General features: G+C 43.2%; 1 protein-coding gene across 2 annotated transcripts in view; it reads right to left on the bottom strand.

Moving 5' to 3' along the window:
* Positions 1-18,765, bottom strand: part of usp4 (ubiquitin specific peptidase 4 (proto-oncogene)) — an 86,562-nt gene extending 67,797 nt beyond the window's left edge. For both annotated transcript variants that reach the window (XM_072581879.1, XM_072581880.1), the window contains exons 1-2: positions 18,581-18,765; positions 165-292 (exon numbers count right to left, since the gene is read on the bottom strand). In XM_072581879.1, the coding sequence (XP_072437980.1) occupies positions 165-292; positions 18,581-18,669 (217 nt within the window). In that variant the 5' untranslated portion in view covers positions 18,670-18,765. The remainder of the gene's footprint in view (positions 1-164; positions 293-18,580) is intronic.
* Between the last annotated feature and the right edge of the window lie 7,714 nt (positions 18,766-26,479).

The raw sequence follows: 26,479 nt of genomic DNA, 5'->3' as shown, positions 1-26,479 counted from the left end.
GCTTCACCGGAGGCTCACCGATATGTTACCTAGTAAGGTGACGAAACATTTGAAAACAAACTTCCAGCTCAGCGAGCAAACTTTCATCTATACGTTCACTGAAACCACAACAAATCTAATATCTGCATTTAAAACCATGTTCAACAGTGTTCAACTTTAATTACCTGCAAAGAGCCCAGAATTATCAATGGGGCCTGGAAACATTCCATGTTCTCCCACGTTGTACATGTCCCAGCTGTCGAAACCCACATATTTTTTCCATTGTTTAAACCACCTACTGTCTATTAGGAACCTGAAAATCAAAACAAGTTATTTTGAGTGTATGAGATTACTATTTCCCCCACTAATTGAAACAATTTCAATTATTTGCAATAATAATTCCTTTAAAGTAGGGTTGCAGATAGACAGGGTAGTGGTTGGAGTATTGAGTGTAGGAGTTGGGAGGTCACATTGCAGCTGTAAAGGACATTGGTTGGGCCACTTTTGGAATAGTGTGTGCAATTATAGAGTCACAGAGATGTACAGCATGGAAAAAGACCCTAGGGTCCAACCCACCCATGTCGACCAGCTATCCCAATCCAATCTAGTTTCACCAATAGCAGCCGGCCCATATCCCTCCAAACCCTTTCTGTTCATTTAGCAATCCAAATGCCTTTTAAATGTTGTAATTGTACCAGCCTCCAGCACTTCCTCTGGCAGCTCATTCTATACCCATACCACCCTCTGCGTGAAATAGTTGCCCCTTGGGTCCCTTTTATATCTTTCTCCCTCTCACCCTAAACCTATGCCCTCTAGTTCTGGACTCCCCCACCCCAGGGAAAAGACTTTGCCTCTTTACCCTACCCATGCTCCTCATAATTTTGTTAACCTCAATAAGATCACCCCTCAGCCTCCGACGATCCAGGGAAAACAGCCAACGGCCTGTTCAGCCTCTCCCTACAGCTCAAATCCACCAATACTAGCAACATTCTTGTAAAGGCGCAGCAGGTCAGGCAGCATCAAAGGAAAATGAGAATCAACGTTTTGGGCATATGCCCTTCTTCAGGAATGAGGAAGGTGTGTCAAGCAGGCTAAGATAAAAGGTAGGGAGGAGGGACTTGGGGGAGGGGCGTTGGGAATGTGATAGGTGGAAGGAGGTGAAGGGGAGGGAGGGTGATAGGCCAGAGAGGTCAGGAAGAGAAGATTGCAGGTCAAGAAGGTGGTGCTGAGTCTGAGGATTGGGACTGAGAAAAGGTGGGGGGGGGAATGAGGAAGCTGGAGAAATCTGCATTCATCCCTTGTGGTTGGAGGGTTCCTAGGCGGAAGATGAGGCGCTCTTCCTCCAGGCGTCGTGTTGCCATGGTCTGGTGATGGAGGCGGCCAAGGATCTGCATGTCTTTGGCGGAGTGGGAGGGGGGGTTAAAGTGTTCAGCCACGGGGCGGTTGGGTTGGTTGGTGCGGGTGTCCCAGAGGTGTTCTCTGAAATGTTCTGCAAGTAGGCGGCCTGTCTCCTCAATGTGTAGGAGGCCACATTGGGTGCAGCGGATGCAGTAAGTGATGTGTGTGGAGGTGCAGGTGAATTTCTGATGGATATTGAAGGATCCCTTGGGGCCTTGGAGGGAGGTGAGGGGGAGGTGTAGGCATAAGTTTTGCATTTCTTGCGGTTGCAGGGGAAAGTGCCGGGAGTGGAGGTTGGTTTGGTGGGGTGGGGTGGATCTGACAAGGGAATCGCGGAGGGAGTGGTCTTTCCGGAATGCTGATAGGAGTGGGGAGGGAAATATATCCTTGGTGGTGGGGCCCATTTGGAGGTGGCGGAAATGACGAAGGATGATCCGATGTATCTGAAGGTTGGTGGGGTGGTAGGTGAGGACTAGTGGGGTTCTGTCTGGTGGCGATTGGAGGGGCGGGGTTCAAGGGCGGAGGTGCGGGAAGTGGAGGAGATGCGGTGGAGAGCATAGTTAACCACGTCTGAGGGGAAATTGCAGTCTTTGAAGGAGGCGGCCATCTGGGTTGTTCGGTATTGGAATTGGTCCTCCTGGGAGCAGATGCGGCGAAGGCGAAGGAATTGGGAATACGGGATGGCGTTTTTACAGGGGACAGGGCGGGAAGAGGTGTAATCTAGGTAGCTGTGGGAGTCAGTCGGTTTATAGTATACGTTCGTGTTGAGTCAGTCATCCGAGATAGAGATGGAGAGGTCGAGGAAGGGGAGGAAAGAGTCTGAGACGGTCCAGGTAAATTTGAGGTCGGGGTGGAAGGTGTTAGTAAAGTAGATGAACTGTTCAATCTCCTTGTGGCAGCACGAGGTAGCGGCAATACAGTCATCAATGTAGTGGAGGAAAAGGTGGGGGGTGGTGCCAGTGTAGCTGCAGAAGATGGACTGTTTCACATATCCACTGAAGAGGCAGGCATAGATGGAGCCCATGCAGGTGCCCATGGCTACTCCTTTGGTTTGGAGGAAGTGGGAGGATTGGAAGGAGAAGTTGTTAAGAGTGAGGACCGGTTCAGTCAGTCGAAGGAGAGTGTCAGTGGAAGGGTACTGGTTGGTTCGGCAAGAAAGGAAGAAGCGGAGGGCTTTCAGGCCTTCGTGATGGGGGATGGAGGTGTATAGGGATGGAACGTCCATGGTGAAGATCAGGCGTTGGGGACCAGGGAGGCGAAAATCATGGAGGAGGTGGAGGGCGTGGGTGGTGTCCCGAACGTAGGTGGGGAGTTCTTGGACTAAGGGGGACAGGACTGCGTTGAGGTATGCAGAAATGAGTTCGGTGGGGCAGGAGCAGGCTGAGACAATGGGTCGGCTGGGGCAGTCAGGTTTGTGGATTTTGGGCAGGAGGTAGAAACGGGCGGTACGGGGTTGTGGGACTATGAGGTTGGAGGTGGTGGATGGGAGATCCCCTGAGGGTGAGAGGTTGGAGTGGGTGAGAGGGGTGGGGAGGTTGAGGCGGTCAACGTCACTGCAGCAGTTGGCTATGAAGAGATCAAGGGCGGGTAAGAGGCCTTGGGGTGTCCAGGTGGATAGGGTGTGTCGGAGGCGGGAGAAGGGGTCGTCAGAGGGTGGGCGGGAGTCCTGGTTGGAGAAGTAGGCCCGCCTCAACCTCACACCTCTCTGCCCTCGGAATGTGCAGCCTTCCACTCCCTCCGCTCCAACCCCAACCTCACCATCAAACCGGCAGACAAGGGAGGCACTGGTGGTAGTTTGGCGCACCAATCTTTATATTGCTGAGGCTAAACGCAAGCTCGCGGACACCACCTCCTACAGCCCCCTTGACCATGACCCCGCCTCCCACCACCAAACCATCATCTCCCAGACCATCCCATATTCCCAATTCCTACGCCTTCGCCGCATCTGCTCCCAGGAGGACCAATTCCAATACCAAACAACCCAGATGGCCTCCTCCTTAAAAGACTGCAATTTCCCCTCAGACGTGATTGACGATGCTCTCCACCACATCTCCTCCACTTCCCGCTCCTCCGCCCTTGAACCCCATCCCTCCAATCGCCCACCTGGACAGAACCCCACTAGCCCTCACCTACCACCCCACCAACCTTCAGATACATCGGATCATCCTTCGTCATTTCCGCCACCTCCAAACGGACCCCACCACCAAGGATATATTTCCCTCCCCACTCCTATCAGCATTCCGGAAAGACCACTCCCTCCGCGATTCCCTTGTCAGATCCACCCCACCCCACCAAACCAACCTCCACTCCCGGCACTTTCCCCTGCAACCGCAAGAAATGCAAAACTTGTGCCTACACCTCCCCTCTCACCTCCCTCCAAGGCCCCAAGGGATCCTTCAATATCCATCAGAAATTCACCTGCACCTCCACACACATCATTTACTGCATCCGCTGCGCCCGTTGTGCCCTCCTATACATTGGGGAGACAGGCCGCCTACTTCCGGAACGTTTCAGAGAACACCTCTGGGACACCCACACCAACCAACCCAACCGCACCGTGGCTGAACACTTTAATTCCCACTCCCACTCTGCCAGGGACATGCAGGTCCTTGGCCTCCTCCATCGCCAGACCATGGCAACACTACGGTTGGAGGAAGAACGCCTTATCTTCCGCCTCGGAAGCCTCCAACCACAAGGGATGAATACAGATTTCTCCAGCTTCCTCATTTCCCCTCCCCCCGACCTTTTCTCAGTCCCAACCCTCAGACTCAGCACCGCCTTCTTGACCTGCAGTCGTCTTCCCGACCTCTCCGCCCCCACCCCCTCTCTGGCCTATCACCCTCACCTTAACCTCCTTCCACCTATCGCATTCCCTACGCCCCCTCCCCCAAGTCTCTCCTCCCTACCTTTTATCTTAGCCTGCTTGGCACACCCTCCTCATTCCTGAAGAAGGGCTTATGCCCGAAACGTCGATTCTCCTTCTCCTTTGATGCTGCGCTTTTCCAGCAACACATTTTTAAGCTCTGATCCCCAGCATCTGCAGTCCTCACTTTCTCCTAACATCCTTGTAAATCTTTTCTGAACCCTTTCAAGTTTCGCATCATCTTTTGGAAGAATGTTGTGAAACTTGAAAGGGTTCAGAAAAGATTTACAAGGATGTTGCCAGGGATGGAAGGTTTTAGCTGGAGGGAGAGGCTGAATAGGTTGAGGTTATTTTCCTTGGAGCGTCGGAGGCTAAGGGGTGACCTTATAGAGGTTTAGACAAATCATGAGGAGAATGAGAGACAAGGTCTTTTCCCTGGGTTGGGGCAGTCCAGAACTAGAGGGTATAGGTTTAAGACGAGGGGGGAGAAGTTTAACAGGGACATAACGGGCAACTTTTTCACAGAGGGTGGTGTGTGTATGGAATGAGTTGTCAGAGGAAGTGATGGAAGTTAGTACAATTAAAAACATTTAAAAGTCATCTGGAAGGATATTGGAATAGAAAGGTTTTGGAGGGATATTGGCCAAGTGCTGGCAAATGGGACTGATTAGGTTAGTATATCTGGACGGCTTGAACGAGTTGGACCAAAGGGTCTGTTTCCGTGCTGTATATCTCTATGATGCAATGTTTTTGGATTCTTGAGTGCAAGTGTCACTAGCAAGGCTACCATTTGTTGCTCCTAAAGCTGATCATTTCAGAGGGCAGTTGAAGCGTCAACTGCATTGTCGTCGGTCTGGAATCACACAGAGCAAAATGGAGTGGAGTGGCTGATATCTGCCCTTCCCACTCTGAAGGGATTCTCTGAATCAAATGGACTTTTATAAAGATCTGGCAGTTTCAGGATCATTATTAATACAGATTTGTCTTCTAAAATTATAGATTTAATTAGTTAACTGAATGGACGATTTCCCCCAGATGACATGGTGAAATTTGAATTGCAACTCTGAAGCATTAGTGCATGCCTCTGGATTACTAGTTGTATAACATTACCACGATGCTACTCTCCTTGAATGCCACAAAAACTAAATTGAAGTTAAAATGATACAAGACATTACTTGCATGCAACACTTTTTTCCTATCAAGGCGCTGCCTTTTTGTCTGTTATTTTGGCTATGAGTGTTTAAAATTCCTGTAATTGGTATTATCTCGGTGAAAAGTTAAACCATAAATGCCAAAATTACCTCAAACTCAACATTGCTCACACTTTAATGGTAGGCTTTTCCTCTTCTGTAGCTTAATGGCAGAGATCAATATAGCACCCACATGGCAATCACCAAATCATGACCTTAATCTGGAACCTCCTCAACACATCCTTATCAGTACCACACTGTCATACGTTTACTCATGGATTGCTGATTTAAACATTTAATGCTTTGAAAAGAGATTGGAAGATGTTACCATATTAGAGCTTCTTGCATTCTGAAGCAAAAGTACTAACAATAGTCTTTACTATTCTTTGACAGCACATAGAAAATAGAACAGTACAGCACAGTACAGGCCCTTTGGCTCTTGATGCTGTGCCAACCTTTTATCCTTCAAACTGACTTACATACCCTTCACTGGATAGACACATGGAAGGTAGTACAAGAGTTGCTTAAATGTCCCTAATGTATCTGACTCTACTACCACTGCTGGCAGTGCATTCCACACACCCACCACTCTAAAGAACGTTCCTCTGACATCGCTCCTAAACCTCCCTCCGATCACCTTAAAAGTAAGCCCCTCTTGACAGCCACTTCCACCCTGTTAAAAAGTATCTGGCTATCCACTCTATGCCTCTCATCATCTTGTACATCTCTATCAAGTCACCGTTCATCGTTCTTTGCTCCAATGAGAAAAGCCCTAGCTCTCTCAACATTTCTTCATAAGGCATGCCTTTTAGTCCAGGTAGCATCCAAGTAAATCTCCTCTTCCACATCCTTTCTATAATGAGGCATCCAAAACTGAACACAATATTCCAAGTGTGGTCTAACCAGGGCTTTATCGAACTAGCATAACCTCACAACTCTTAAACTTAAACCCCACTGTTAATGAAAGCGGACATATCATACGCCACCTTCACAATCCTATCCACTTGGCTGGCAACTTTGAGGGATCTGTGGGCATGGACCCCAAGATCTCGGAGTTCCTCCACACTGCCAAGAATTCTGCCTTTCACCCTGTATTCTGCATTCAAATTCGACCTTTCAAAATGAATCATTCCACACTTTTCCAGGTTGAATTCCATCTACCACTTATCAGCACAGTTCTGCATCTTGTCAAAGTCCCTTTGCAGCCTACAACAGCCCTTCACATTATCCACCACACCTCCAGCCTTTGAGTCATTGGCCTACTTAGTCACCCACCATCCACTTCCTTATCCAAATCATTTATACAAATCACAAAGAGCAGAGGTCCCAGAACTGATCTCTGCGGAACACCACTCGTCACCATGCTCCAAGCTGAATACTTGCTATCTATCACCATCTGTCTTCTATGGGCCAACCAATTCTGTATGCGACAGCCAGATTTCCTTGTATCCCATGCTTCCTTCTTCCTGAATTAGTCTACCATGCAGAACCTCTGAACCCTTTGGGCAGCACGGTGGCACAGTGGTTAGCACTGCTGCCTCACAGCACCAGAGACACGGGTTCAATTCCCGCCTCAGGCGACTGACTGTGTGGAGTTTGCACATTCTCCCCGTGTCTGCGTGGGTTTCCTCCGGGTGCTCCAGTTTCCTCCCACAGTCCAAAGATGTGCAGGTCAGGTGAACTGGCCATGCAAAATTGCCCGTAGTGTTAGGTAAAGGGTAGATGCAGGGGTATGGGTGGGTTGCGCTTCGGCGGGGCGGTGTGGACTTGTTAGGCCGAAGGGCCTGTTTGCACACTAAGTAATCTAAAAAAAAACCTTATCAAATACTTGCTAAAATGCATAAACTCGAACTTCAATGTATTTTGTGACAGCCTCAAAGAATTCAATAAGGTTTGTGAGACATGACCTGCCCCTCAAAGCCATGCTGACTATCTCTAATCAAACTATGGTTTTCCAAGTAATCATAAATCCTGTCTTTCAGAATAGTCTGTGATAATTTGTCCACCACAGACATAAGACTGAGTGTTTTGTAATTCCTAGGAAAATCCTTATTCCCTTTCTTGAACAAGGGAAAAATATTTGGCACCCGCCAATCATCTGGTATTAATCCAGTGGACAATGAGGTTGCAAAAATCGTTGTCAAGGGCGCAGTAATCTCTTCCCTTGCTTCCTGTAAGTAACCTTGGGTGTGTCTCATCTGGCCAAGGGGACTTTGTTTTTCAAACTTTTCAGTATACCCTCCTTCTTATCAACCTGTTCAAGCATATCAGCCTGTTTCATGCTGTCCTCACAAACATCAAGGTCTCTCTCCATTACTGAATACTCCCCTACCTCTGACTCCAGGCACAAGTTCCCTCCACTATCCCTGATCAGTCCTACCCTCACTCTGGCCAGTCTATTTTTACTCACCTAAGTGTAGAATGTGTTAGGATTTTCCTAAATCCTACCTCCTCAAGCTTTTCCATGCCCTTTTTCAGCTCTAAGTCCATTCTTTAGTTCCTTCCTGGCTGTCACTGACCAGAAACTCAACTGTTCTCACCACACAAACACAACAGCCACAAGAGCAGGTCAGAGGCGAAAAATACTGCTGCAAGCAACCAACCCTCCGATTCCCCAAAGCTCATCCATCATCCAAGGCACAAATCAGAAGTGTGATGGAAGACTCCCCACCCATCCAGATGGGTGCAGCCCCAACACACTCAAGCAGCTCAACATCATCCAGGACAAAGCAGCCCACATCAACAAACATCCACTCCCTCCATCACTGATAGTAGCAGCAGCAGCGTGTACTGAGTATCTACAAGATGCAACACAGAAAATCAAATGATTAAGTAGTATCTTCCAAAACCAAATCCATCTCGAAGGACAAAAGCAGCAGACATATGGAACACCACCATCCGTAAGTCCCCCTCCAAGCCAGTCACCACCCTGACTTGGAAATGCATTGCTGTTCCCCCAAAATCACGTAAGCATCATTGGTTCAGATAGCATTTGCTGCTCGCCCTTATTTAGCATTGAGGTGGTGATAGTGAGCTATCTTCTTGAACAAGTATAGTTCACATAGTGTAGACATATCCACAGTGCTGCTCGAGATGGAGCTCCAAGATTTTAACCTAATGACAATGAGGGAGCAGATGATATAGTCCCAAGTCAGGAAACATGCAGCTTAGAGGGGAACTTGCAAACTATAATGGCCCCATGCATCTGCATCTTTTTCCTTCAAGGTGGCATTGGTTGTGGGCTTGGAATGTGCTGTCCAAGGAGCCTAGGTGAGTTACTGCAGCACATTTTGCAGCAACGCTGTTGTCAACGTGCATTGGTGGAGGATACAGTACCAGTCATGTAGGTTGTTTGGTCCTAGATGGGACCAAATGTGTATGTTCGAGCTGTACTCATGTTGGCAAATGCAGAGTGTTCCCTTACAATCCTGAATTGTGCCTTGTGAGGACAAGCTTTGGACAGTCAACAGGTGAGTTAGTCACTGCAGAAGCTCTGACCTGCTCTTGAAACCACACTATTTATATGGTTGCCAATTCAGTTTCAGGGCAATGGCAACCGCCTAGAAGATGTGCATCTCCATTTAAAAGGTTTTGAATCGAAGCTCCACACCAGGCCATTTCAAGACACAGGTAGAAACTGAAGGAGTTGTGCATTGTCAGAGATGCTGAATTTCAGATAAGAATTTAACAGAAGTCCAATTTGTCTCTGATGATAGGAAATGTTCTTCCACTGTCCTGATTAAAACTCGTCCTTCATTCAAAACATAAATGGTCTTTGTATTATGTAAAGGTTTGAGGTACTGGGTAAAGTTAAAAAAAAGGATGATAAAAGAACTGAAATTTTATAACTATCAGGAAAGACTTTGCAGATTCTTCCTTGATCCACAAAATAGAAGACTAAAGATGTCTGAACAGAAGCTAGGTTATAAAGGAGATATTGGGTAGATCTAGGTATGCTTTCACATCGGTAGTTGCTCAAAATTAGGAGCAATAAATCAAATAAGCAACTCAAGAAACTTTTTTTTAAAAATGCAGAGATTAGTTAAGATTATGGAGTGTGCTATTACATGGAGAAAATACATGTATTTAAAAGAATGCTAGATATTATGATGTCTTGAGTAGAAGGATACATTGGCAGAATTAGATGAAAATGGAAGAAAGAAAGGCTTCTGTGGTGCATAAACAATGACTGTAGAATGTAAATTCTATAAGTTTTGTTTGCACAACCCTGCTGCATGCAAAATCAACTGTTGTTTTAGTTTTTTACAGTTGTAGCTACATTTTGTTAACACAAGCCATTGATTATGAATTACGTTGAAACGCCCCCAGGAATTTAAAGACATAATGAATGTTTTACTTTAATCAAAGAAAGTATCTAACCTGGGAGGTGATCGCTATTACAGCTCCCTGTTACAGGTTCAGGACTAAATCATTTTGCTCAAAGTACACTAATTGATTTTTGTAAACTTCCAAAGCATTACTCTGAGCTTCCAGCTAAAATCCTAGGCATCAGTACCTGATCAATTTCTGCCTGCCAACATTGAGTTCCAAGGACACAATCTCACATCTATTACATTAATGAAACCAATCTTTACATTTTCTAATTCCACACAAGCTTATGGAATCAAAAATCTTTTAAACAGCAAACTGCTCAATTAATACAACCATTTAGTTTACTAGTTTAAGCCATACTAGTACTAAACCATACTAGTTTAATGCTTAGAGACATAAGATCAAGCCCATAAACAAAACTGGGTTAACTGCAGAGATTAATGACCTAAAAGAAAAGGAGGCGGCAGGTACAGGCTCAAAATGAGATTTTAGTGGCTCAACTGGGAGTGCTACACCAAAGATTTAATGATTGGGGGTTCCAGTAATTCTATTATTGGATTCTGCTTGCCCTGTGATGTATTTTATGAAGAATAAAGCAGTTATCAACAATATTTATTCATATCTTCCTTGGCTGGTTACCTCTGAACTGCAGATGAGATCTTCTCTTTCACAATGCTTCTAAGACGTTTCTTGTTTTGACCCAGGCAGATGTTTTAGATTTACAAGGATGATAGCAGAAATGCATGGGTATGCGTATCAAGAAAGAACGAATAAACAGGTTGGGTCCTTTGTCTTGAAAAAAAGCCTGAGGGGTGACCTTGTAAGTCAAAAACGAACTTGCAAAATATGCAAGCTTTTAATAGAGTGGAGACAGTAAAAGTGTTTCCATGTGTAGACAACATAAAAAAGAAATCTAATATCAAATTCAGAATAAATTTAATTCAAGGGATGGCAACAACGTGGAACACGCTCTCACAAGCAATAATTGAACTAGTGTAAATGCATTTCAGAGGAAGCCAAACAAACATTTGGAGAAAGGAGAAATAGATCAAAACAGTCAATTTAGATCACAAACGATAGGAAAAGACTTGAGTGGAATATAAACATAGGCATGGCCTGATTTGGTGGAACTGCAATGTTCTGTGCCATACGACCTTTTGAAATCTTTGCAAATTGGCATCTTTGATCGACAGAGGAATCGCGATTGTTCAAATTTTGGATTATCCCAAGATGATTTCAGGGTCCCGCAAAAACATTATATCAAAAGGCAAGTGAATTCGATTTACCTGTAGTGAAGAACATGTGAAAACACTGCCAAAAATAAAGAAACAAAAGCAGCTCTAGCAACAGTGACTGGATATTTTTTACATAACGGTTGTTACACGGCCCTTTGCAAAAGTAAGTGTTTAACAGCATTCCTGTCACTTTACCCGGCCATTCATGAGAAAAATGGCCAAGAACGTAAATGCACGCGTGAGGCGGTGCTTCTGTCTTTCTATCGTGACACTGAGTTCCCGGAAATTGACAAATGCTCTTGCGATTGTAGAAGCTATTCAGAACCTTGTTTACAGGAAATGCTGTCTTCACCACTCCTTGCCAAATACTAATTACTGCTGCATTTTTAAAAAGTTATCTTGTGTTATCATTGCTTTATTCCGTTCATGTGAGTTTTGTGTCCTCTTGCGCTCAATATATTACACAGAACATAGAACGTTACAGCGTAGTACAGGCCCTTCAGCCCTTAATGGTACGCAGACCTGTGAAATTAATCTGATGCCCATCTAACATACATATGAATAATAATGGATCAGTGTACGTCCAATGCCCATTTAAATGCCCTTAACGTCAGCGAGTCTACTACTGTTGCAGGCAGTGTGTTCCACGTCCCTACTATTCCGAGTAAAGAAACTACCTCTGACATCTGTCTTATATCTATCATCCCTCATTTTAAAGTTACGTCCCTTCATGTTAGCCTTCACTATCCGAGGAAAAAGGCTCTTACTGCTCATCCTATCTAACCCTGATTATCTTACATGTCTCGATTAAATCACCTCTCAAACTTCTCTCCAACGAAAACAGCCTCAGTTTCCTCATAAGGCCTTCCATTCATACCAGGCAACATCCTAGTAATTCTCCTCTGAACCCTTTCCAAAGCTTCCACATATTTCCTAAAGCACAGTGACCAGAACTGTACACAATACTCCAAATGCAGCCTTACCAGTGTCTTGCACAACTGAAGCATGAACTTGTAACTCCAAAACGCGATCCCCCTATCAATAAACGCCAACATACCATATGCCTTCTTAACAACCCTATCAACCTGGGTGGCAACTTTCAGGGACTTATGCACCTGGACACAGATTGCTGTTTATTGACGCTGCCAAGAATGTTACCATTAGCCCAGTGGTCTGCATTCCTGTTATTTCTTCTGAAGTGAACAACCTCACACTTTTTCGCATTAAGCTAAATTTGCCACTTCTCTGCCCAGCTCAGCATCTTATTTATGTCCCTCTGTAACCCACAAAATCCTTTGCCACTATCCAAAGCTCTGTTTACCTTAGTGTCATCTGTAAATTTACTAACACATCCTTCTACACTCACATCCAGATCATTTATAAAAATGACAAACAGCAGAGGCCCCAAAGCAGATCTTTGTGGCATACCACTGGTAACTGAGCTCCAGGATGAACATTTCCCATCAACCAGTACCCTTTGTCTTCTTTTAACCAGCCAACTTCTGATCCAATTCTATAAATCACCTTCAATCCTGGAACTCCGTAATTTGGACAATAGCCAACCTTATAAAACGTCTTACTCAAGTCCATTTCCACATCAATTGCTTTACCTTTATCCACCTGTTTTGTCACCTTCTTGAAGAACTCAAAATGGTTAGTTAGGCACGACCTATCCTTCAGAAAACCATGTTGACTCTCTCTAATCAAATTATTCCTTTCCAGATGATTATAAATCCTATCTCTTGTAAGCTTTTCCAAGACATTACACACAACCAAAGTAAGGCTCACTGGCCTATAACTACCAGGATTGTCTCGACTCCCCTTCTTAAACAAGGGAACAACATTTGTTATCCTCCAGTCTTCTGGCAGTACTCTTGTCGACAATGTTGACATAAAGGTCAAAGACAAAGGCTCTGCAATCTCCTCCCTGGCTTCCCAGATAAATCCCATCTGGCCAAGGGGTTTTACCTATTTTCTGATCTTCAAAAATTACTAAAACTTCCTCATTATCAACCGAAATACCATCTAATCTAGTAGCCTGTATCTCTGTATTCTCACAGACATTGCCATTTTCCAATGTGAATACTGAGGAAAAGTACTCATTAAGCACTTCCCTATGTCCTCATTAAAATTATAGATTTAAACAAATTCTGCAGTAGAACACAGCATTAGATCAGCATGGCTTTCCTCGTTTAAGGTAAAATTGATGATCTGAATAATCAATTATCCGAACAAAATAGCACCCGCCCATCTCGTTCAGATTATCAAGGTTTCTCTATATTGAGTTCCTGTGGAAATGCAACATCAAACATAAGGGTTTGAACAAAAAGGCACGGTATTCTACCAGCATTCAGTCTTCAACTTACAACTTATTAAATGCTGTGAGTTCAATTGCAGAACAGTCAACAGTATTTAAGGGGAAGGTAGAAAAGTACATGAAGTAGTAGTGAATGTGGGGTTACAATAATAGGTTTAGAGTCAGAGAAATGTACAGCATGGACACAGACTCCAAGTCCAACACGCATAGATATCCTAACCTAATCTAGTCACATTTTCAAGCACTTGGCCCATATCCCTCTGAGCCCTTCATATTCAAATACCCATCCAGATGCCCTTTAAATGCTGTAATTGCCTCCACTTCTTCTGGCATCATTCCATACATGCACCACATTCTGCGTGAAAATGTTGCCCCTTAGGTCCCTTTTATATCTTTCCCTCCTCACCCTGAATTTATGCCCTCTAGAGATAAGGAAAGAAAAGAGGAGACTCAAGTGGAGCAGCAACAGAACAGTTTATCCGAGAAAACCTATACAACTGAATCAACTCAAACTCGTACTCCTAAGAGATGTGATAGATTCACAACTTCTTAAATCCAAAGGTTGAAAAGATACATGAGACAAGAATCAAGTTAAATAACCTCATTCTTGAAGTAGGGAAATATGTGCATGGAAGAACCGATCATTTCCATCTAGCACACTATCCTGATTTGTTGTCCTATCACTATTTCTTCATGTTCCTGGATCATAATCCTGAAATTCTGTACTCAACAGTATTATGGAATGACCTGCATATACATGAGCAATTTGAGGCAACACACCATCTCCTGAATGGCAATTATGGTACGGCCTTGCCAATGGCATCCACATCCCAAGAGCAAAACCTTAGTGCAGTGCAACAGTCAGCAGGTGCCCATAATAAGCTCCACTAAACTGTATTCATTGCCAGCCTTGCAAATCCCCTTTTGGGAATAACCACAACACAATAAACCACAAGCACTGTTTCTGATACCTATGAACACATTTGAATCCTAATAAAGATTTAACAGTTCACAAAAAAATTCTATGATGAGAATTTCTCTTCCTGTTCCCCAATGTGACTGATCCACTGACCACTGGCAGAGGTAATTTTCTTATGGCTGTCTGCATTCTAATTGCTCCCTCTAACTTTTCTTAGATTTTCTTTCACTTCATTTTTTTTGAAATGCAATGAGGTGTAGTAAGAATTGCTTCATATCTTTCTCAGTTTCTTCTTTCATTTTATATATTTATACACGAAACTGAAAGAAACAGTATGCTGACGATTTCTACTACTACTACTGATCTAAGGCAGACATTTCAAACCAGTAGAAGCTTTGACATCAGTCAACAGAAATGGACTGGAAGAGGTTAGTTGATGTTTAGTCTGTCGTTGACAGTGCATCAAGACTTTTTTTTCCCCTTCAGTATTCATTGTGTAAATATGCTCAGTTTCACATTCATAGCTTTATTCTCATGTCTTGCGTTTGCTCTGACAAGTTTAGTTATATACAATGCCAAATGTTACCATTCAGAATTTTCAAAATATGCTGCATCTTACGCATGAAGACAAGTAGTTTCTGATGTCACTCAATATGTAATTGAACTCAGAACCAACATTGTGCAACAAAAATGAGAGCCTTAAAGTTTTTGGCACATCAAAAAAGACCATGAAAGTTCAGAATGTGCAAGCACAGGGTTGAACTGAACAGTCAAGGATTTTGAGAAATTTTTATTTAGGGAAAAAAGGCATTTTAGAAACATTCTACGGAAAGCATAATTATTGAAGTATTCAAGTGGCATGGAGACTGAGTTAAACAGTCAAGGGGACAACAATGAAACGGTCAGGTGCGTTCAAACTTTTGCTCCCAATAATAGAGCAGAGGGATGAGGATATACAGTTTCAGACAAAAATCAGGATGAATGTTGTCTAAGACTATTGGAGAACTCACCTGCTCTTTCTGGGATAGTGCGAAGGGACATTTTATATCCACCTTAATTCTACTATACTATCTTCTGGATGAGACCTCTGATAATGAAGCAAATGTTGCATTTCCCCAGAGTACAACACTCCAGTAGATTCAGTGCTCAAATCTGATTAAAAGATTTGGATACGCAACCTTCTGATTCAAATACTACCAGAACCAAGATGAACAAATGCACAGATGAACAGCTCAAATTATTAAAGATGAAATTTTCACAATGAAAATATTTTCTTTTATTTCCTCTACATGAAAATAAATTAGGTGGGAAATGTTACCTCTTTCTATTCATTTACTGAATGGAGTGTCAATGACAAGACCAGGAGCATTCATTTTTTCATCCCTAATTGTTCTTTAGTGAAAAGTTTGTTTGTTCTTTTAAGAGGGTATTTAAAGGTCAACTACATTGTTGCTGGTCTGGAGTCACATATGAATGAAGGCATATTTCCTTCTAAGAAGGACATTTGTAAATCAAAGTGTTTTAAAAAAAAAAATGACACTCTAGAACTTACATGGTCCCCATTACTGTTCATTCACTGATTTTGAACTCAATACTCAAGATGATTAGCTCAGAAGTTTGGATTACCAACCCAGCAGCTATCTTACTATTTCTTATTAAATCTTATCATCCTTACCCTTTGTAACTTGGCTTCAATTTCATTTTTAGGATCACTGTTCCCTCTCTTCACTCAATATAAAAGATTTAGTATGGAAGTCTGTTTTCCTAATTTCAGTCCTTTTCTTTAGGCACTGCATGTTTACAGCACAGAAGCTACCTATAATTTGCTATAAACTAGCACCTATTTAGCAATGAATAAAGAAGCGCTAAATTTAAGGAGCATTTTGTGGGAACAACAGTCGAATCTACATTGAGCTGTGCCTTGGGATAAGTTGCATCAAAAATGGATAACAAAACTGAAAAAAAACACTTCACTCCCCAGTGCATATCTTCTCATGCAGAACAGAATGACAGCTGTGATTTGGGAGAAGATTTGTAGCTCAGGTTGAGGATCAGGTTGTAAGTTTGCTCACTGAGCTGGTAGATGTGCTCAGACTTTTTGCCACCATGCTAGGTAACTTCATCAGTGAGCCTCCGATGAAGCATTCTGTCCAACTTTCTGTTTGTGTCTTGGTCTCTTGATTTCACTTCCCGTTCTTTTGAGGTTGGTAAATGGGGTCCAAATCAATATATTTGTTAATGGAGTGTCGATTTGAATGCCAGGCCTCTCGGAATTCCCCTACATGTCTTTGTTTAGCCTGTCCCAGGTTGGATGTATTGTTCCAGTTGAAGTGGTGCCCGCCTTCGTCTACATGTATGGATACTAGCGATAGTTGGTCATGTCTTTTGGTGCTCGTGTATCCTGGTGGTTAGCTTCCTGCCAGTTTGTTCAATGTAATGTCTGTCGCAGTCCTTGCAGGGTGTTTTGTATACTACATTGGTATGGGGTCCTTTAAATTCATCAGGAGCTGTTTGTGTTGGCAGTTTTGTGGGCTACCATGATGCGTAGGGGCTGTAGTAGTCTGATCATCATCTGAGATGTCCTAGATATGTGGTAGGGTCGCTAGAGTCTCTGGGTATGTTGTGAATTCTTGTTTAGGTCTGTTGTGTAGGAATCCGCAGACTGCGCTAATCAGGTACCCGTTGCTCCTGAATACATCATACAGGTGTTTTTTCTTGGCTTCTCTTAGTTCTTGGGTGCTGCAGTGCATTGTGGCTTGTTCTTTATTCTTTAATGTAGCTCCGTTTGTGGGTGTTGGGATGATTGTTCCTGTAGTTCAGTATCTGGTCAGTGTGTGTGGCTTTCCTGTAAACGCTGGTCTGCAGCTCTCCATTAGCTTTTCATTCTACTATGATGTCTAGGAAGGGGAGTCTGTTGTTGTTCTCTTCCTCTTTGGTGAGCTTTATACCAGTAAGGACGTGTCTCATAAAATTTGTTTCATTTTGTTACGACAAAAGGTGTCATCTACATCACGGACTCAAAGGTTGGGCTGGATTGTGGGAACAGCTGTTCATTCTAACCTCTGCATAACTGTTTCTGCTAAGAGTCCTGATAATGGTGATCTCATAGGTGTCCTATTGATTTGTTTGTAGGTCTTGTCATTCAACGTAAAGTGGGTTGAAGAATGACAGCTGTCAGCACTGAAGGGTGGGCCTAAAGCAACACACTCTTTCTTCCTTTCTCTATGGGCAAGTACCTACTTTCTGTTTGCAACAGTAAAATGAGCTTGCTAATTAAAGGTATATGGCATGATATTGCATTAGTTTGCTACTTTAAAACAGATTACTCTGGAAACATATGCACCCTTAATTCCATGCAAGTCTTGCAACAGCAAAATACTTCGATAAACTGAGTGAATTGAATTCCCACAATGGAACAGCTGGGCCATCAAGAGTGAGTTGTGCTTGAAGTGAAAATTCTTAAATGCATTAAGGATTTAAAACCAGCTAAGAGATGGCGCTCTCTCCTGTTCTAACGAACTTGAAATTCATACCCACGAGGATAAAATTCTTAAAATGATTGACTACCAAAAGTAAAAACGCAAATAGTAAAACAAAGTCGTCACAAGATAGCTTCTTTGAAATAACAGATTGAAAGTATTAAGATATTCTTAGAAATTAAAGGGGCTGGCAAAATGGGGCAAGGAACAGTATGCTTTGGCAACCTCCCAACTGTCGGAAAAATTGTTGTGCGTATAACAAAGTTCACATAAAACTGCAGTGTCATTTACAGTAAAATGTTATTACAAGTGTGCGTGCTGCGGGCCGCTGGCGAGCAGTCAAGTCTCAACATAAACACAGTAGGATCACAGACCTTAGTATTTCGAAATATCCGGTCTAAGGCTGGAAGGAACCTTTTAAAACATCCTCCTTCGGGGTTTAGTGTTTTCTTGGCTGGAAACTGTTGTAAGGTATTGGCTTTGGGGGCCACGTTGTTACACCGGAATGGGGAAAGAGAGGTGCTGTTTGTGCGGAGGGTCGCCAGCTGGGCCGCACTGGGCCCGGGTCGGTTCGCTACCGGAGTCCCGAGGCCTATACCCATCACATGGCAAACCGGCCTACTCCCTACCCCAGCTCTGCCAGAAATTTGACCCTCTCACGTGCCGACTCACCCTAGGTCCCATTTTATCCCAATCCCTCGCTTCATCCCCAAGCGACTGAGAGGGGGGGGGGGGGGGGGGGGGGGAAGAGAAGGGGGAATGGGCCTTACCCACGGCCTTCACCCTGACCCTGAGACGTTAAATCACCGCCGCGACGACCACACACCCCCCCCCCCCCCCCCCCCAAAATCCCGAAGCCTTCCCATACCACGAATCCCCTTTCTTCAGGGAGGTATTCAACAAGTTCCCGATCTCGTTCTTCTGGCTGTCCAGATCCGGGACGCCACCTTCCGCCATGACTCTCACCGACACCGAAAGAGTGAAGAGAAGGAGCGCGAGCGAACCGAATCCTGTGGGAGGCGGGGTTGGTGGAGTGAGGGGTTGAACCCCATACAACGCGCACGCGCACCACCACCACCCCAACCCTCCCCCGACCGGGCCTCCCAAATGCGCAACCGCCCCGCCCCCTCCCTCCCTCCCTTTCGGGTGGGGGAAAGGGGACGAACGTCCACCACCCTCTGCGTCATTGCGTCAACCGAAGCCGTGGGGGCGGGGCGGCCGCTGGACATGAAAAAGTCGGTTGCTCGGCAACCACCGTCCTTTCTCCCCCCACCACACACCAAACCGGCGGTGTGACAGCGTTCACCCAAGTCCTGACTAAAATTCAAACGTAAATCATTTACCTTCCCCCGCCCCTCGTCTTTGGGAATGAACCGAATTTACCTCCCCGGACTAACAGGAGCGGAAATGACCAGGAAGGTAAACTTGGGTCATCCAGCTAGAACTTCACCCCCTCGCCCCTGGGTGGTGGGGTCCAGAACTAAAGGGCACAGGTTTAGGGTGAGAGAGGAAAGAAATAAAAGGGACCTGAGGGGCAATTTTTTCATGCAAGAGGATGATGCGCATATGGAATGAGCTGCAAGAGGGAGTAGTGGAGGAGGCTGGTACAGTTACAACATTTAAAAGGCATCTGGAAGGGTATTTGAATAGGAAGGGTTTTGAGGGGTATGGGCCAAGTGCTGGCAAATGCGACTAGATTAGGTAAGGATATCTGGTCTGCATGGACGAGTTGGACCGAAGGCCTCTTGATGAAGGGATCTTGCCCGAAACGTTGATTCTCCTTCTCGGATGCTGCCTGACTTGCTGTGCTCTTCTAGCACCCCACTCTGGACTCTTGTCTCCTGCATTTGCAGTCCTCACTTTCTCCAAGTTGGACCAAAGGTCTGTTTCCATGCTGTCTATCTCTATGAATGTAATGGACTGGGACTAACATGATCAGCAATCTCCACTAAGTTTGACTAGGTTCGATGATGTCTTTGTTGATTATCACATCCACATTGTCCTGAACCTGTGTGATTTTGAGAGGATTAAGCCTGTTGGAGTGTTGTTTTATCAGAACAGGATTTCCTACTTCCACCTTGTGCACAATAGTATTAGTTGTCCCCATTCTATTCCTGCGTATGCCCTCATACTGCTGCAACAAATCTTTCAACTCAGTTTTTTGCTCCTGAGACAGATGCCTCACCATCCTATCCCATTCTTCAAGGACTTCCTTGTTAGTTAATGTATTTTGAAACACATCAAAATCCATGTCATCTAGATTTGACTCCTCACTCTGCAGGGCAGTAACTAACATCTGTTTCTCTGATGGCTTTCTTTTCATGTGGCATATTTTACAGGTATGGCAAAATTCAACCACTTCCTTATTCAGTCCAGGCCAATAAAAGTGCTTTTGTACCTTAGCCTGAGTCTTCCTCCCACCTAGATGACATTATACCAGTAATTCATGTGCTACCCGTAATACTTCATGTCTGCATGTTACGGGCAACACAATCTAGTGCACTCCATCCATTTCTCCTCTGTACTAACCAGCCATGGTCTCCATTTCATCTTAGGATTCTGTCCATAAGTTAATAACCCTTGGGAATACATTCTGATTCATTTTCTGAGTATGCATCATAATATATATCTTTTATTGTCTTATCTTTCTGCTGTAAGTCCATTAGTCTTTCAGGACTAAACACCTCTGCCTGATCTTCTACCTGTTCAGTTCTTTCCTGTATCATTATTTCAAACAGGGTGTCAGCTAACTGAACCTCAACTCCTTTGACTTTCTCTTTAGTTTTTCCTTCTTGCTGTAACTTATGACAGTGGGATCTTGTTACTACACAGTCTGGAAATAATCCAGGGTATTTTTCTTTTAAATTCCTCAGTTCCCTGGTTTTCCTTCGGCTTCTTCACCACAAGGGGCGTTGCTCCCACCTTGGATCCTGCTAGATCGTTCCCAAGAATGAACTGTATTCCTGGAACTGTCACTCTGTCAATCACTCCCACTGTTACTTCCCCGGTCTTGATTTGGCTCTCCAACCTGATCTAACACAGGGGACCGCTAAATTTCTGTCCATCTATTCCACAAATTATAATCCTCTCGAGTAACATGTCAGAAAGAGTGCAAATACTTTCATTTCTTATTGACCAGATCCTGTATCTCTTAAAATTATAACTTCTTTCCCTTCTCTGCCTGAGTGTTACTCACAGAGGCAAAGTCTTTCTAGAGATCAGGCACTAACTCAATACTCAGCCTCTGCCTCGGCTATGCAGTTTCCTGCAGCTCCTAGACTTTTCTTGGAGTTTCCTTTACTACTTTTACTAATCCCACTGGCTTAGCCTCTTTTCGCACTTTTTTTTTCCCCAGTGCCTCTCTTCAACGAATAACACTGGTACTTTATGTGTCCCAACTTACCACAGTGGAAACACCTGAGGCCTTTCACCTACTTTTTCACCCCTCTTGGGTTTCTTTTTTCACCTGTGGTAAACTATTTCCAGGGTGATGTTCTTTTTGTTTTGTAGTGAAGGATCTCCCCTTATCCCAATTTCTATCTCTAACAGGATGAAATTCCTGTCGGAAGCTAAATTTCACCTTATGCACCAATGCTTAGTCTTCTGCCATCTGTACCACTCTTCTCACTTCTTAAACTTTCTGTTCATCCATATAAACTCTTACCATCTTTGGAAGTGAGTTTTAAACTCCTCCAGCAGAATGATCTCTCTTAGAGCCTCACATGTCTTATCTATTTTTAAGGCCTGCATCCATCTTCAAAATTGCTATGTTTAATTCTTTCAAGCTCAGTGTAAGTCTGACCTTGTTCCTTCTATATGTTTCTGAACCGCTGCCGATACACTTCTGGTACCAATTCATAGGTGTTCAAAATAGCCTGTTTGACATCTGCATAACCTCTTGGCCCCTCATCTGACAGCACTGCAAATACCTTACTAGCCCTGCCTACCAATTTAGTCTGAACGTGCTTTATGCATAAGTTCTCTGGCCACTCCTTCTGCCTAGCCACATTTTCAAATGAAATAAAAAAGGCTTTGACATGCTTCTCATCAAAATGTGGCAATGTTTAATATATTTGTGTACATCCCTATCTTCTCCCTTCATCTCTGTCCTGTTAACTTGACTTTCCTGACTAATTCACAACTTCTTAGGTCAAATTCTCCCTCTCTCTTTGCTCAGCTAAGAACTTTCTCTCCCTTTCTTCTAACATAGCCCTTCTTTCCCTTTCTTCATCTTCTAATTCTAATTGTCTCATTTACAATTTAAGTTTTTCTAACTCCCTGCACTTGTCAGTTAATCTGATATACTTAAGTGTTTGACCAACTCCATTACAATTTCAGGTTTCCTTTTGCCCCTGGTTAAACCCAATTCTAACCTGTTTGCTAATTCTAAAAGTATATCTTTCCTGTCTTTCTAAACTTTCTTGGCAAATTCGGGAAGCATCATCAAATCCTAGAACCTCTTGAGCAATGTTAACAGCCATTTCCCTCACTTTTAATCGAACCAACAAATAGCCAAATTAAACTGATTTTTCTCATCTAAGTTTTATTTAAAGATCTAGGACACTAATCCCCAAGTCTGTTAAATCTACTGGGACCTTTTGTCCCGCAAATCTGTTCAAATCCGGGACCTAATCCATCCAGATTCATCTAAACCTGTCCAAATCCCAGATTGGATCTGTCCAAACCTGTACAAATCTCAGACGACGAGCCCACAAAGTGTTTTGATGTGGAGGTCAAACCCCTCTGTTAATTAAAACCAAATACCTAGAAAAGTTCACCTCGCCTCGTAATGTTAAAATGTAGTGAGTGACAGAAATCTCCAGATTTTCACCATTTAAAGAAAAATAATAATTTATTTTCTTAACTCTTAATAGTGAACACTAAACAAAACTATTAACAAACTGAACACTCATTCCTTTAATGGAACATAATCCTATTAACATGATATTCCACGAACACATTACATTAACTTAATCTCAGGTCCACACAATCTCTGTCTTCTCTGCTGTCTTCATTTGTCCATCTGCTGATCTTCCTGGGTCCTTTCTTGATACTGCTCGGAAAGGAAAAGATACCTTTTGATAGAGAGAGTGTCTTCTTATTTCTTTGAGAGCAGAATATTAGGTGGGCAGTTGCTCTGATCAATTTTCAAATGCCTGCATTTTTATGCCCAACAACATTGTATCCTCTCATATGTCCGATGTTGTCAAAACAATACATTGAAATGGAATTGGATTTTAGTATCTTGGCCATAATTCAAATTAATTGGTTAAATTTGCATTATTGTCAAAACAGCATCCAAAACTCAGGTATCCCTTTCACAGTCAATTGTTTCATGTATCTATTTTGGAACAGCCTGTCTCCCAGCCATTCCGTTCAGGCAGCTGAGTCTGCACATTAAATTCACTCCAAAATTTAGAAAACACTCTCTATTTTAAAGTGAACATACACTCTTTCAACTTCGTAACAGTAGTGGTGAGCTGCCTTATTGGCCACTGAAGACTTTACTGTTATCGAAGTGCACAATGCGATAACCAAGCAAGATTTCATGATTTCGACCCAACTGCAGTAAAAGGAATGGCGAAATAGGATGGTATTGGAGGCTCGAGGCTTGCAAGTGGTCATCTCCTTTGGATCTTCTATGCAAAACGTCCTTGGAGTTTGCAAGATTGGAAGCTGCTATCAAGAGTGGTTGGTGGTATGCAAGTTGTAGATGTTATACACTGCTGCAACTGTGTATTTGCAGGTGGAGAAAGTGAATGCTTAAGGTAGTGGATGAGTGTCAATCAAGCAGGCTGATGTGACCTGGAAGCTGTTTGAGCTTCTTCGTGTGTCAGAGTTGCAGTCAACTAGTCAAGGAGACAATTCTGATTTTTTAACAACTCTTTCCTGTTAAATTTGACAGACAACTTGTGAAAGATCATATGCCCTGCTTAAACATACTTTTCCTGAGAGAAAATTGTGATTAAGTTCTTCCTTGACTGATAATTTAAATTGATCTCACAGCTTTCAGGAGTTCGAGTGAAGGGATTTTTTTCAATACATTCACCTACCTTTTTCTGTCAGCTGCTGACATCAACTGCTCTGAAATTTTCAGCACTTTGTACTTTGTTTCTATGTAATCTGTTACTTTAACCAAACTATTCTGGTAGTAAAAATAGTTTACAATTTATATTGACGTAAAATAACATCTCAGGGTATTTTACATGTATGCAAGGTGCCAGTGTTAAAAAGAAATAAAGGAAGGGGGTGCTTAAAACAAGCAAATGCCCTGTTAAATAAAGATCTAAAGGAACTTCTGTGTTCATGGAGGGCAAACTTCCAAAGGAAGTAGCACAGTATCTGGAAGATGAGCCTCTGATGTAGGTCATATTGTTGACTTGATACAAAGGAAGCTTAATCATAAGAAATTTCCAAGGACTGCTTGTGACCCTAGTTATGGCTGATGAACACATTGAGTGAGTCACATATCTTATTTGGTTGCATCCATATATAGTTTTGTTGAATACAGATATTTGCTGCTATATGACGGTGAGGTTTATGTGGGGAACATAACTTTATGTTCTAACCAGGCCTGGACAGTACAGACATGACATGGTTCAGTTTTTTGTTTCAGCAGGCCATTTTACCACTTCTGTTTGCTGACAATAGGAAGTATTACTATTTTGAGTTTACCGTTTGCAGCAATCAACTTTCCTGTTCCCTGTAGTTATTGATCCTAGTAAGTTAAATTTGGACCTTCTCCATATGTAAGATAGGATAAGTTAGATATGTGCCGTGTGACATCCTCATGGATAAAGATGAAAGTCATAATTAACTGCTTCCCTTCCTCCTCCAAAGCCCACTACCAAACTTTCCCTAAGGGTTGTCCCAGTCATAGCCTGGAGTTTCTCTCTTTTACTCCTTTTGCTTATGTCCTATCTGAATACTCTAAAGGCTGAGGAAACACCTTGCAAATCCATGAACATTACCATTTAATCACCAGGAAAGTGATGTCCACACAGGGCTGAGAGACTGCCACATACTGCCAAAACACTACCACTTTTACCAAAACACCACCACTTCTGGCGTGAAGAATGTCACACCAGACTGCAAATCTACCCTGCCAGGCTGAGAATTCATCCTATCAGACTGGGAGGCCACCTATTTTTGAGATTTAAAAATTGTTGCAACCCTCTGAGATCAGTGTCTGTTGGAACAGGAGTGCAGCTGTTATAACCCTGTCAAGGCTTCCACAGTAACCAGTATAGCATCAGAATGCATGACTAAAATTTCAGCTCATAACCGCTACTTTGAAAAGTCCTGCTTTCCAAGTAGTGGCAAGCCTATCAGCAAAGGTGGAGAAAAAGCAACCTGTGAATGGAAGAATTAGAAAAGTAAATGACAGCAGTGAGGGAAATGCCAATGGAGCCTTTAGGCCAAGGGTTTTTTGCTGAGGCAGAGATTTGAGGCTGCCTCCAGCCAACATTGGGATTGGGGACCACTTTTAGCTGAAGCTGGAAGTTCTATCTGCCGGGGGAAGAGCTATTTGGGAATATAGAAGGAGGCTACAAGATTTATGCTGTTTGGGATCATGGGTAATACAGGAGAGAAAATGACTGAAAGTGGTTTGGGGAGGGGCATGGGAGGGAGGCTGCAGGGGAGGGGGAAACTTTTGTTTATAACTTATGTGAGGTTTCCTTCTTGAGATTCTTACACGCTTGATGCAACTGCAACACTCCAACTTCTGTGAACAGCCACAATTTATTTAAATACCAGGTTTCGGAGGATCACTTAACACTCTTCGCGATTTTGTGGAGCATGTCAAACAAAGATCCCTGAGCAAGGGAACCATCCTTCCTTGAGACAGGGTATACATCACAGTCAGTCATGCAGGCAAGTCACAACCCCCTATCACTCCCCCCATAGTCACACACCACCCAAAAACAATGTAAAGTGATTAGGTTATTCCTTAAAACAGTGCGAGATTGGGTTATTCCTTATACTGCAGCATTTATAGAGTATGATTAGATTGTCACACCCTGTCTGCAAGACAGAAAAACACAAGCCCCGGGACATCCAATTTCTTACATGTCAGCAGAACAAATGTTAACCCTTTAACATTTTATGTTACCTTGTACCAATTGAAATACTCTGTCCATGAAATTAATGTTTTCCTTGTGTTCTAGCCATCTGTTTAATGGAAAGTTTATGATTAAGATTATTGGTGAATTCTTCTGTTTTGAGTCCAAATACCCCACGTGTCAACACAAAAAATGAATGTAATATTAAGTGACTGCATCACCCAACAAATGAGTAGATAGAACAAAAAGGTCGTCCTCCCAAAAACAGAAAAGTAGACCCCGAAAATCAAAGGTTTCCAGAGAAAATCTCAATAGGTGCCATCAATTAACTTATTTTGTGATGTTCTATAAAACAAAGAGCCCAACTAATTTTTTATTTCCAGACAGTCTTAGCCCCAGTCCAACTCGCAATTTAGTTTCCTTTTGCACACCTACAGTTTCTTTATATCCTTGATATATACATTGTAACTGTTTACACTATTCCAAATATGGTATATACATGGTTATACACGGTTTATGTAACTAAATTCAAGAAAACTGGCAACTTTGAAACTTGAACAAGAAATGTACATGTCAGAAAACCTCAACTGGTTCAAATAATGTTCTTGCCTTTTCTGGGCCACGTTATTTATGTCATTCGAAATGGCCAATCTGCTAAACTGTACAAATAATCTGGGGTAGTAGCACTTTCCACTGTGCTGAAG

Source organism: Chiloscyllium punctatum, chromosome 12, assembly GCF_047496795.1.
Source record: "Chiloscyllium punctatum isolate Juve2018m chromosome 12, sChiPun1.3, whole genome shotgun sequence".
NCBI lineage: Eukaryota > Metazoa > Chordata > Chondrichthyes > Orectolobiformes > Hemiscylliidae > Chiloscyllium > Chiloscyllium punctatum.
The sequence above is the reverse complement of the archived record's forward strand: the minus strand, read 5'-3'. Positions and strand labels throughout refer to the sequence as shown.